A 10,532-nucleotide genomic window follows, 5' to 3' on the forward strand; every position below is an offset into this window, starting at 1 on the left:
AAGTCTGATGGCCCAGTCAGCAAGGGAAGGGGTCAACCAGATGACCCAGAAGGCCCCTTTCAGGGAAAAAGGACATTGTTGTTTATTGAACACCTACTCCATGCTGGCAACTCTATATACCTTAGCCCCCTCCATGTCCTCACTAACCCTGCAGGGTAGGTGTTACCATGTGAATTTTCCAGATGAGAAAACTGAGGGTGGCAGATTAGTCATGGTAGAGCTCACTCTTGGTGGCAGATCAGCCAGACCTCTGGGCGCATGCTTTTTCCTCCCTCATTCTGCAGCCATGATTCTGTGAGCTCATCTGCCCCACCCGTCACCCCCAATGCCTGAGCCCCAAAGAGGAGCTCCTAGGACAACCTCCTCCTCCTACCCCCATCCCCAGCTGACCTCAGGACTCAGAATCCCTGACTACAGAGGGTGGCAAAAGAAGGAAAGGAGATGCCAAGCCGGGCAGAATGCTGGCTACAGGAAGAGGGCTGCCTGCGCACGGTGTCCCAGCGTGTGGACTGGGCTGTGAAGCCGGCTCTTCACGGCAGCCCAGGGAGGGGGCTCCACCATCCCCACTTCACAGAAGAGGAGACTGAGCCCCAGAGACACCCAGCAGTGTGCCCAGGGGACCAGCTAGGAAGCAGGAAGGACTCACTGGGCTGCCTCTTCCCTGAGCCACACGGCTTCCTCTCACATGGGGGCCGAGGGGTCCTGCAGAAGGATGCAAGAGGACCACTCCTGCCCTCCATGTCCCCCAGGATGCTGCCTCTCGCGCACTCCACCCCACCCCCCACTGCCTGGCTATGGCTTCATTAGGAGGCAAGGGAATAAATCAGCCCTGCTTAGCATATTGAGTGGCTGGGGTTCAAGAGGCCGTCTGGGTGCCTCACACATCTCCATGCAGTTTGCCGGCTGCTGCAGTGACAGGCAGCTGATGGGGCAGTGCAGGCGGGGGACAGTCTGGCCAGACTAGGCCTGGTCCGACCTCTCACAGATGGCCTCAGCTCAGTGCCCAGAAATATCCACTCCTGCTCCAACTTCATTCCCCTAATGGTGCTGCAGCTTGGCGACTGCGTTGGGCACCCCTGCCCACGCTCTGGTCAGCCCAGGCCAGCCCCAGAGGACAGCCAAGGTGAATGCCGGGCTTCCCATTTCCCCTCGCATGAACTTTGGGGTGGGAGCCTCTGTCCAGGGGGATTCCTGAATTCCCCCACCCAGGACCCTCAGTTTCCCCCTCAGCACTGAGGCATCCCAAGGAGAAAGGAGAGGTAGCAGAAACCAGGTGGAATCAGTCCTCTGTCCCGAGCAGGACCAAGCAGGACTGTACCATGGGACACAAATGGGGTAAAGGCTGTTCACTCAACAGCCAGGAAGCAGCATGAAGCCAGGAGACCTGCATGGCCATCAGGCGGAACAAGCCCAGGCCTGGAAGGCAGGGCACATGCTGGGGCCCACGCTGCTGCCTCACTCTGGATGTTTAGGAACCCCTCAACCCAGCTCAGATCCCAAGACCTGGTCCCTCTCCTGTCCCATGGTCCCGCAACGCCATGAGAATGCGTTTGGTAGACCTTCTGCATCAGGGGCAGGACGAGGAGGCCCCAGCTGTGCTGGAAAGTCTGCGGCTGTCTGCAGAGGTCACACCTCCCACAGTGCCCCCAACTCCCACCGCTGGCTAAGTGCAAGACCTCACGGAGGCAGCTGCTCCTGGCAGACTCGGCACTTCTTTGCCAGCCAGCTTCACCCCACAGGTTCTCCATCAGCCTTACTGAGCTCCCTCAATGCACAGGTGGCCCGCAACTCCCTGCCTTCCTGCCCTCTCCTTCCCCCAGGGTCAGATCGACACTGCAGCTGAGGCTCTCCAGTCTCTTGGGCTCCTTACTTTCCAGCAGGCATCTGCCCTGGTACATTCAATATAATTGTCACATGTGACCCTAATCTTATTCCCCAGAGCACTTGAACTAACACACTCAGCAGTAATAATGACAACGATGACCACTGGCCTTTATTAGGTGCTACCTCGGTGTTGTTCTAAATGCCGTTAGGGCAGTGGAGGAAGCTAAGGCACAGAGAGGTTATTAATAGGCTCATCAACGCACAGCCCTTGAGTGGCAAAACCAAAACTGCCGTGAGTGCACTCCTGAAGCCTGTGGGCAGCCACCAGCCCAGGCTGCCCTTCCACAGCAGAGGTGCCGTCCATTCCTGCCTCCTGCTTTTGGGGACAAAGAAAAGGAGCGAGACAAACACACAGGAAGAAACAGAGGCAGAGCACAAGAAAGACTGGCAGAGAGAAAGGGGGTGGAAGGGAGACTCAACGACCAGGAGGAGAGCTGGCTTTGGTCCCAAAGAGTCCCGATCCTGCAGAGTGCAGGGACTGGCTGGGGTGGAGGACCAAGGAGAGAAGAGGCAGGAAAGTGTGGCCCTAGAGTACCTTCCCACCCACTCACTCCTTGCCAGCCCTGCCAAACACCTTCAGCCCCTCGGCACCCTGCCAGGGGGTGTGGCGAGAGGGAGCCAGCGGGCCTCAGCCAGGATCTCTGCAGCTGCGACCTTCAGGGGACAGGACCCACAGCCCTGGCTGGGTCTCAGGGTCCCAACAAAGCCAGGCTTGTCCCCTGCCCAACTTCCATGGGAGTGACACCTGGGCTGGGCAGCAGGTGAAACAGAGCCAGAAGGATAGGGCAGAGAGCCAGCGGCACAGGGTGAGTTCTTGGCTAACTCCTAGCCTGCCGGGCCTGAGTTCCTGGGGCTATGGGCTGGGGCTGAGGGGGTGGTAGAGGTGAAGTCAGGGACAGGGAAGGACAACCAGGCTCCAGCTAATGGAGGAGGGATTTCCAGCAGACACAGCACCCCTGTCCCTACACACACACACAACTCTGTGGTCCCACCACATGAGGAAGAGCCATCTGCAGGTCCCAGGTCCCATAACACTCCTCCTGCCTCCTCGATCCTGTGCTAGGTAAGTTTAAAATGGAGCTTTCCCTGGAGAGCCTTCCACAGCCAGTGCGGTGACTCGCTTCAGCTTGGCCTCCCAGGCCCTTCCCAGGGTGGCCCACCTCTTCTCCAGCTTCTGACCTGCCTCTCCCCTCCGCCCTATGCTGCAGCCATGCTTGACCCCTCTACTCTCTGTGCACACCGAGTGCTGCATGCTGGGCCCAACTGAAATGGCCTTGTCCCCCTGTGTCAGTGAACTCATGTCTCAGGACCCTGTTTGAAATATCACCTCCTCTATACTGGCTTCCCAGACCCCCCCAGGCAGAACAGGCCAGTCCCAGTTCTAGAACCTGGTGACAGCTCACACACACTTCCCTGGCACATAGGCATGCTGTCTTGGTATGATGTTTGACCATCCGATCCCCCCTCACCAGAGCCTCCTAGGAGAGGACCAGACAGACTCTGGGTAGAGGCTTTCACATCCCCTGAAGTTCATTTGCTGGAAACTTGATCCCCAGTGCAGTAGAGTTGGGAGGTGGAGCTCCTTTGATATCTCCCCCACCCCTCTCTCTCTCTCTTCCCTTTCTCTCTCTCATCTTCTCCTGTATGATGCACCACCTCCAGAGAGATGTCAGCTCTCAGTCTTGCACGTCCCAGCTTCCAGAACTGTGAGAAATAAATTTCTGACATTAAAAATCACCCAGTAAACTAGCAACTCAGGAGGCTGAGGCAGAAGGAGCACAAATTTGAGGCCAACCCGGATAACTTAGTAAGATCCTGTCTCAAAAAAAAAAAAAAAAAAAAAAATTTTTTTAAATTGCCCAGTCTCAAGAGTCGTTACAGTAGTACGAAATAACTCAGACACTCAATGAGACCATCTGTGCACACACATTTCGTCGCAGAGGGGTGGATGGGTAGGAGAGATGAGAGGTTCAGGGGTGAAAGGAGGATGTGCAGAAGAGAAGATGGTGAATGGCTGGCGGGAGAGCTGGGTGGACTGGTGGACGGACTAGTAGGTGAGCGGACAAAGGAGACCTACGAGGATCCTCTGGGTGCAGAACCAACACAGTCACCGGGCCACAGAGCCCTGGGCTAAACAGAGTCAGCAGACTTGTCATCTGTGGACCCACCAGGCCATTCGTGACTCCTTCAGGTTCAGTTGTGGCAGAGGAGTGGGGTGAAATGGGATTTCCAGAGTTCCAGAGAAGGGGAGCTGGCAGGAACTGAGCTTCTGGGAACATGCAAACGCTTACCCTGAGGACGGAAGACACCCCTCCAGCCTCCTTTTGACTGCCAGCCGCAGACAGTCACCAAATCACATCCCCCTTCTCACTCTGTTCAACCCTTAAAAAGTCTTCTGCCAAGGTGATGTCGTCCCACCCTGTACCCATTCCTATTTGACCTTCAAGCATACCTGAGCTTGACCCCATTGGTCACATCCTAGCTCCCATCCCCACTCCTGCATCTTCTGCTAGGCGCCCAAGGAGCTCAGGCCCAGGTGGAGCCCCAAGGTCAAGGGGAGACTTTTCAGAACAGCTGCACCCTGTGTAGCAGGCCACCCTGCCTGTCATCATTTCCACCAGTGCTTGTCCTCCATTTGGGTTCTTTGTCTCTTCTCCAGAATCTCCACCTGCCCGATCTCACCATTCACCCATCTCCACAGATAGTCATTCAGTCACTCACACCCATGTCTGGTTCTAATGTTTCTTTCTCTCATACACGAGAGCATGTGGGCACGTGGGCTTGGGACCTTGGGCAACCTTATTGAGCATCTATGTGTTCTCTAAGTTCCTTGAAACCAAGTTCACTAAAATTTGACTGTGACCTGAAAACACTGGTTTATAGACTTACTGAGGAGACAGACTGACAAATAGTCATCCCCAGAAGCACCCCATACTCTTCTACCCCTGGCCAAAAAGGAGTGCTCAAGCTGGGCTCCCCGTTCCCTTCCTGGACTAGGTTTGGAGGTCCAGATTCTTGTTGTAGGCTCTACAGCTATGCAGGCCAGGACAGGGAGGGACTGGCCAGAAGCACCAGGACTGGGGTCTCTGGGAATGGAAGTAAATTTAGAAAGGGGACCTGGACCCTAGGCATTGTCTGGGTCCATTTCCTTACCCACCACTTTGCCTCTGTGAAGATGGCAGCCTCTACTTCCCATTCATAGGCTGCTGCCCCTCTGGGGGCTGCCTTAGCTTGTCTGCTCTTGGCACCAGACTCTGACCTGGTGCCAGGGGCCCTTGGCAAGTTCATACATCAAACAAGGAGGCAGCAGCTGGCTTCTTGCCCAAGCGGAAAGTGGGAGGAGATGGAGGGTGTGGCCCTATCTTAGCTTCATGTCCTTCTGTCCCTACCAGAAACCAGACAGGGGACAGATAAGACTGAGAGGTGGTCAGCTGACCAGCAACATCTTGCTCCAAGGTAGCTGTGTGAATCTTCCACACTGGGGCTCAAGAGGGGCAGGAAGGATGAGAAGTCCTACAAGAGCACATATTAGGATGCCAGAGAATCTTCTCTCCCACCCTGGGATGTTGCCCATGCCCACCACCTGCAGCCCTCCCCGAATAGAACTATTCCTCCAGTTCTTGAGATGCTTGGGTCTTCCAGACAGCCATCAACGCGGAGGCTAGCATGCACCCAGCAGAGCTGTCCACAATAACCCCACACCGGAAACAACCGAATGCCTGTCAAGAGCAGAAAGGGTAAATCAGTGGTGAACCTTCACCCAATGGAACACTGTCGCCATGGAGAGGAACCATCTATGGCCACACACGTGAGCATGGATGAAATTCACAGCCATGATGTTGAGCAAAAGAAGGCAGGCACAAAGGATGCATTCCACTTAGAAGAAGTTCCAAGACAGGCAAATTGATCCTGTCAGAGGTCGCCAGAGTGAACGACCCTCGAAGGGGATTAATGACTGGCAGGAGGCTGAAGAGGAACTTCCAAGCGCTGGCAAGGTTCCATTTCTTGACTGATACATGGATATGTGGGTGTATTCAGTTAGTGGAACACGTGTACACTTTTCTGTATTTATGAAATACTTCAATAAACTGTAAAGGAGGAAGATCTCATGGTGCCTTATCGGCCACCACGTTTGTAAGATGGGGGAGTCACCTTACCCCTCCCTCCTGCTCCTTCTCACCACACCTCCAAACCGTCTCCACATCCTTCTCCCCTGGATCAGCCTTGGCTCACCCAGCTCTCTCCATGGCCACCATCATCTCTGATCCAAAGGCCTTCCCTCCTGCCCTCACCCTTATGAGGCTCATGGGACCCAGAGTAGTCAGAGAAAATCTTTTAAACCTGTGTAAGAGCTTGCAACAATCCTTCATCTCAGGACCCTCAAGTGTGCTGCTCCCACCCCGCAGGATGCTCTGCTCCTTGTCATATGCTTATACTCCAGCTCCCGGTTTAAAGGACATTCCTGCACCTTCCAGCCCAATCCCTCTGGTATCCCTGCCCACGACATCCTTTACCTCTCCTCCAGAGCACTATTTCCAGGAATGCATTTACTTGTGCAAGAGCTTGTTTACAGTCTGTTCCATCTCTCCCACTGGATTGACAACCCCCACCCTTGCCCTGGGCAAGAACAGGGGCTGTCTGCTCTCTGTCCTGTCCACCACTCCTAACTCAAAGCCTGCCTTATAGTAGGTGCTCAAAAATGCTTGAGTCAATGCTAAATGAAGAAGTGGCTGGGCCTACGCGTCTTGCAGGCAATGTCTGGGGAAGGCAGAAGTTGTATCTGGGGACAAAACTCCCACTTGTGTAGGCCAGGACATCTGGCTTGTGGTCTGGGTTATGCCACTCATTAGTGTGACCTTGGGCAAGTTGCTCCCCTTCTCTGGGTCTCAGTGTGCTTATTTGTGAAACACAGGGGTGGAGGGAACAGGGTCATGGTGGTCTTGAAGGGGTATATGACTCCATACGTGTGTACAGTGCTGTGTGTGCACACATGTGCGTACATCTCCCTGGGAGCGTGCACAGCTTCCATCAGGTTCTCAGGGATCTGTGACCTCAAAAGGGGAAGAGGAAGTGATCCAACTCACAGGAGCAAGAGCCGGATGAGATGCTAGAACTTCCATCATGGCTGTCAGACCCACAAGAGAGACGCAGGGGAGACTGAAGGCCTGGCCTCCCTGGAGATGCCTAACCTCAAGCGGGGCATAGCCGGGAGAGGCAGAGGCCAGACGAGCTGACCAGGGGCGACTTCGGGAGGGAGGAGACACAGTCAGCCTGGAGTCTCTTCCCCTCTGCTCCCGCCACCATCGGACAAGCACCCACTTGTCTTGGGATATGGCACAGAGCTGGAAGGCGAGGCTGGCACCCAGAGAGGCCCGCCAGGCCCCTTGGCGCCCAGGTCAGAGAAGATTTGGCGGGAATGCTCAGGAGGGCTGCCAAGCCTCACCCTCCTTCCTCCTGAGGCTGGTATGTGAGGCTCAGAGTGCAGAGTAGCTGGTGGGGAGAGGGAAGACCACCTGAAAGGTGCTGGGTGCACGGAGCCAGGCTGTGACAATCCAGAGCTGGAGCTCATGGCCAGAACCAGCACGGGCAGCCCCTCCTCAAAGCACGGTGGAGGGGTAGGCTATGAATCCAGGCCAGAGGAGGCGAGAAGAGAGAGCAATGAGGGCCCGGGGGCCCTGATAGACAAGAGGACAGCTGGCTTAGACGGGGAGCCAGGCAGCACGGCAGGCCGGAAAGGGCAACCTGGCCTGGACGGAGGGAGGAGAACGGCAAGGCTGGGAATGAGCTGAGCCTGTGGCTCAGGGGGAGAAGCTTGGCCTACGGCATGGCCGTGGCAGGAATGGCAGCGTGTCTGCCGCAGGACTGTCGGTGGGAGGGCCCTGGCTGCCAGCCCAGATGCCGGGGTAGCGCCTGAGCCCTGGCTCCTGAGGGGTGAGAGCCCAAGTGATGTTTACCCACCACAAGAACATGGGTGTCACACCTCCTGCAGTGAGCGCCCAGGTGATAGGCGGCAGGCTGCTCTTTCCTGGGCCACATGATCTCCTGAGAGTCGCACGGTGCATGGGGGTCTGCACTGGGAGCACCGCCTCAACAGCAGCCCCCACTGGAGCCAGGGCCAAGGCTCAGGGCTGGGATGGAGTTTTATCCAGCAGATAAAGGAAGGAGTGAGTCAGAGCGAACTCTCCAGAGGCCCTGGGAAACCAGCTCATTCGAATGCAGACAGACACTCATCCCCATCCCTGTCCCTGTTGCTGTCACACATTGGCACATGCGCGTGCGTGCACACGCACACACACACACACCCCTCCCCTGTCCTTGATCACCCACCTCCAGTGCCTCTGGTTCCTTTCCCCATCTCAGCCCCAACAGCCCTGTCCCTGCCCACGCTCACAGGGCACAGCCCCTGTCAAGGTGGCCATACGGGGAGACGGAGACAGAAACGCACCAACAGAACAAGGAGCTTCCCCAAGCCAGGGGACAGGAGCAACAGCAAAACATGGGCCTCCAGGGGTCTGAGGTTCCTCCCAGGGTTTCTGCACCAACCCCAAAATGCCAGGAAACGAGCTCAAACTCCCAGTGGGAACACGGACTGGAAGGACTTCCTGGCCAAGAAAGGCCTAAGATGGGAAGAGAGAAGGGAGGGCGAGGGACCTCCACTCCCCGGTGCCCTCGAGGACTCGGGAGAGTTCCTGAGGCTCTGAGGCAGGGGAAGCATCCTGAGGACTCTGAAGGGGCCCCTCAGTCTGTGAGTTCGGCCATGTCACTTCTGTTCTCCACCAGGACCAAGAGCAGAAGTCTGGGGTGCTCAATCCATACCTCCAGGCTCTCCCTCCCTCTCCCAGGCCCTAAACCAGGCTCAAGCCTCCCTCAGAATCATACAAGGACCCAAGTCACTACGAGGACCCAGGCAACACTACAGCCGGCACTCTTGTCCCTCATCATAGCTGGTCATGTGTATGATTGTTGGGGCTAAAGGATGGAGTGCTCAGTTGACAAGTGTCCAGTCCTGTGCCTGGCACTGTGGAGTTTAACCACAAATATGCCATAATTTGTGCCCTGGAGGGACATCTAATCAAGTGGGGCAGAGAGGCCTCTTGGGTACATGCAACACACACATGCACACAACGTGCACTCACACACACACACACACACAACTGGCTTCCCTAGCTGTCTCTGAGGAGAGGTCTGGAATGTGGCCACGGGGTGCATTTTGAGTCCTACCCCCATCTCTGTGAACCTCAGGTGGAGGAACGTAAACCACCAGCAGAATCCAGACCACCACTCAACCAACAGATCTGGGGAGGTGAGCCGGGATTCCACAGGGGGCCTAGAGTGGAGCTAGTTAGGCCCTGGTGACCCCAAAAACCTCTGCCTCCTCTTCCCAGGGAAATCCAGAGGCCAGGCCTAGAGGTTCTGAATAGAGTCCCCAGCTCTGGCTATTCCCACCCTTGGGTCAGTTTCCCACTTAAAAGCTCCAAGACTTACCCAGGACAGAGAAGGCAGAGGGCAGACCCTGCTATCCCACCAGCCTCCCCATTCCTGCTTTGGTGGGGTCCTGCTGGCTCAGAAGACCCCTCCCTCCAGTCCGGAGAGCCCAGGTGGAGGAAGACGGCCACCTCTCCCCACCAGGCCAGCCCCAGGGAAAAGAACCCTCTTTCTGCCTTCCGGGCGCTCCTGCCGGCTCCTACTCGGGGCTCTGAGACCTCACCCGAGTTATTGCCTTTCTGAGAGTCAGGTACCGAGTTGCCCTCCTCCCAGGGGCACAAGAGACCCAGGTCAGACCTGGTCCCAGTTCCACCCGGATCTGGGTGGGCAACTTCCCAAGTGCAGACCGCACTTTCCAGGCTTGGTTCCTTACCTGTCTCAGGTGGCCCGACTCTGCCAGCCACCCGACCCAGCGACAGCGCCCTCCCGCACCCACTCCCGCAGCGCCTACCTCAAGCAGCCGCCGCCTCCTCTCCGCGCAGGCCGGGCCCCCGGGCTCCCAGCACTGGGCGGCCGCCGGGTCCGGGGGACTCCCGGGGGGCTCCAGCGCCTCGCAGCACACCAAGCTCACTGTGCAGCCCATCCGGCCCGGCGTCCGGGGAGCCCGGCGCGGGGACGCGGGCGCCCCGGGAGCCGGCCGGCCCCCAGCCCTGGCGACAGCTCGGCCCAGGGCGCCTGCGACGTCGGGAGCAGAGTGCGACGCCCCCAACCCGGCCCCGCGGGAGTCCTTGCCTTCTCTGCTGCACCGCCAGGAGGCTGGGGACCGCGGGGCCCGGAGAGGGGCGGTGACACCGCGGGCGGACTCAGCCAGTGACGGAGGGAGATCCGAGGGCGCAGGGGGCGCGGGGGACACGGGGAGGGGCGGCTGCGGTCGGGCTGAGATGGGAGACTGAAAAAGAGACCCCCGCGCGTTGAGAGAGGCAGGGAGCAGACACCTGGAGTGAGGGAGGGAGAGAGAGGTACCCAAGGACGTGGGCGACAGAAATGGGACACAGAACCTCTGCACAGGCAGTGGGGCAGAGGACAGAGTGGCCCTGGCGCCTTACATGCGTTTCCTGGGCTTGGGGAAAACAGTTCTTGCAGGTTGGAGCTCCTGTGTTCTCTAACCCTACTACTAGCCCCGAGTATCCCAGCCTAGATAAAAGGGAGACCCCAGCCCCAAG

The 10,532-nt window shown here is 57.4% G+C and overlaps 1 protein-coding gene across 9 annotated transcripts in view; it reads right to left on the reverse strand.

The window, feature by feature from the left end:
* The window catches only part of TNS1 (tensin 1), a 210,284-nt gene extending 200,317 nt beyond the window's left edge, over window positions 1–9,967 (reverse strand). For all 9 annotated transcript variants that reach the window (XM_079132552.1, XM_079132550.1, XM_079132548.1 and 6 more), the window contains exon 1: window positions 9,821–9,967. In XM_079132552.1, coding sequence (XP_078988678.1) covers window positions 9,821–9,952 — 132 coding nt within the window. In that variant the 5' untranslated portion in view covers window positions 9,953–9,967. The remainder of the gene's footprint in view (window positions 1–9,820) is intronic.
* Window positions 9,968–10,532: the final 565 nt, after the last annotated feature.

The sequence above is a fragment of the Sciurus vulgaris genome (genome assembly GCF_902686455.1).
Source record: "Sciurus vulgaris genome assembly, chromosome: 3".
Lineage (NCBI taxonomy): Eukaryota > Metazoa > Chordata > Mammalia > Rodentia > Sciuridae > Sciurus > Sciurus vulgaris.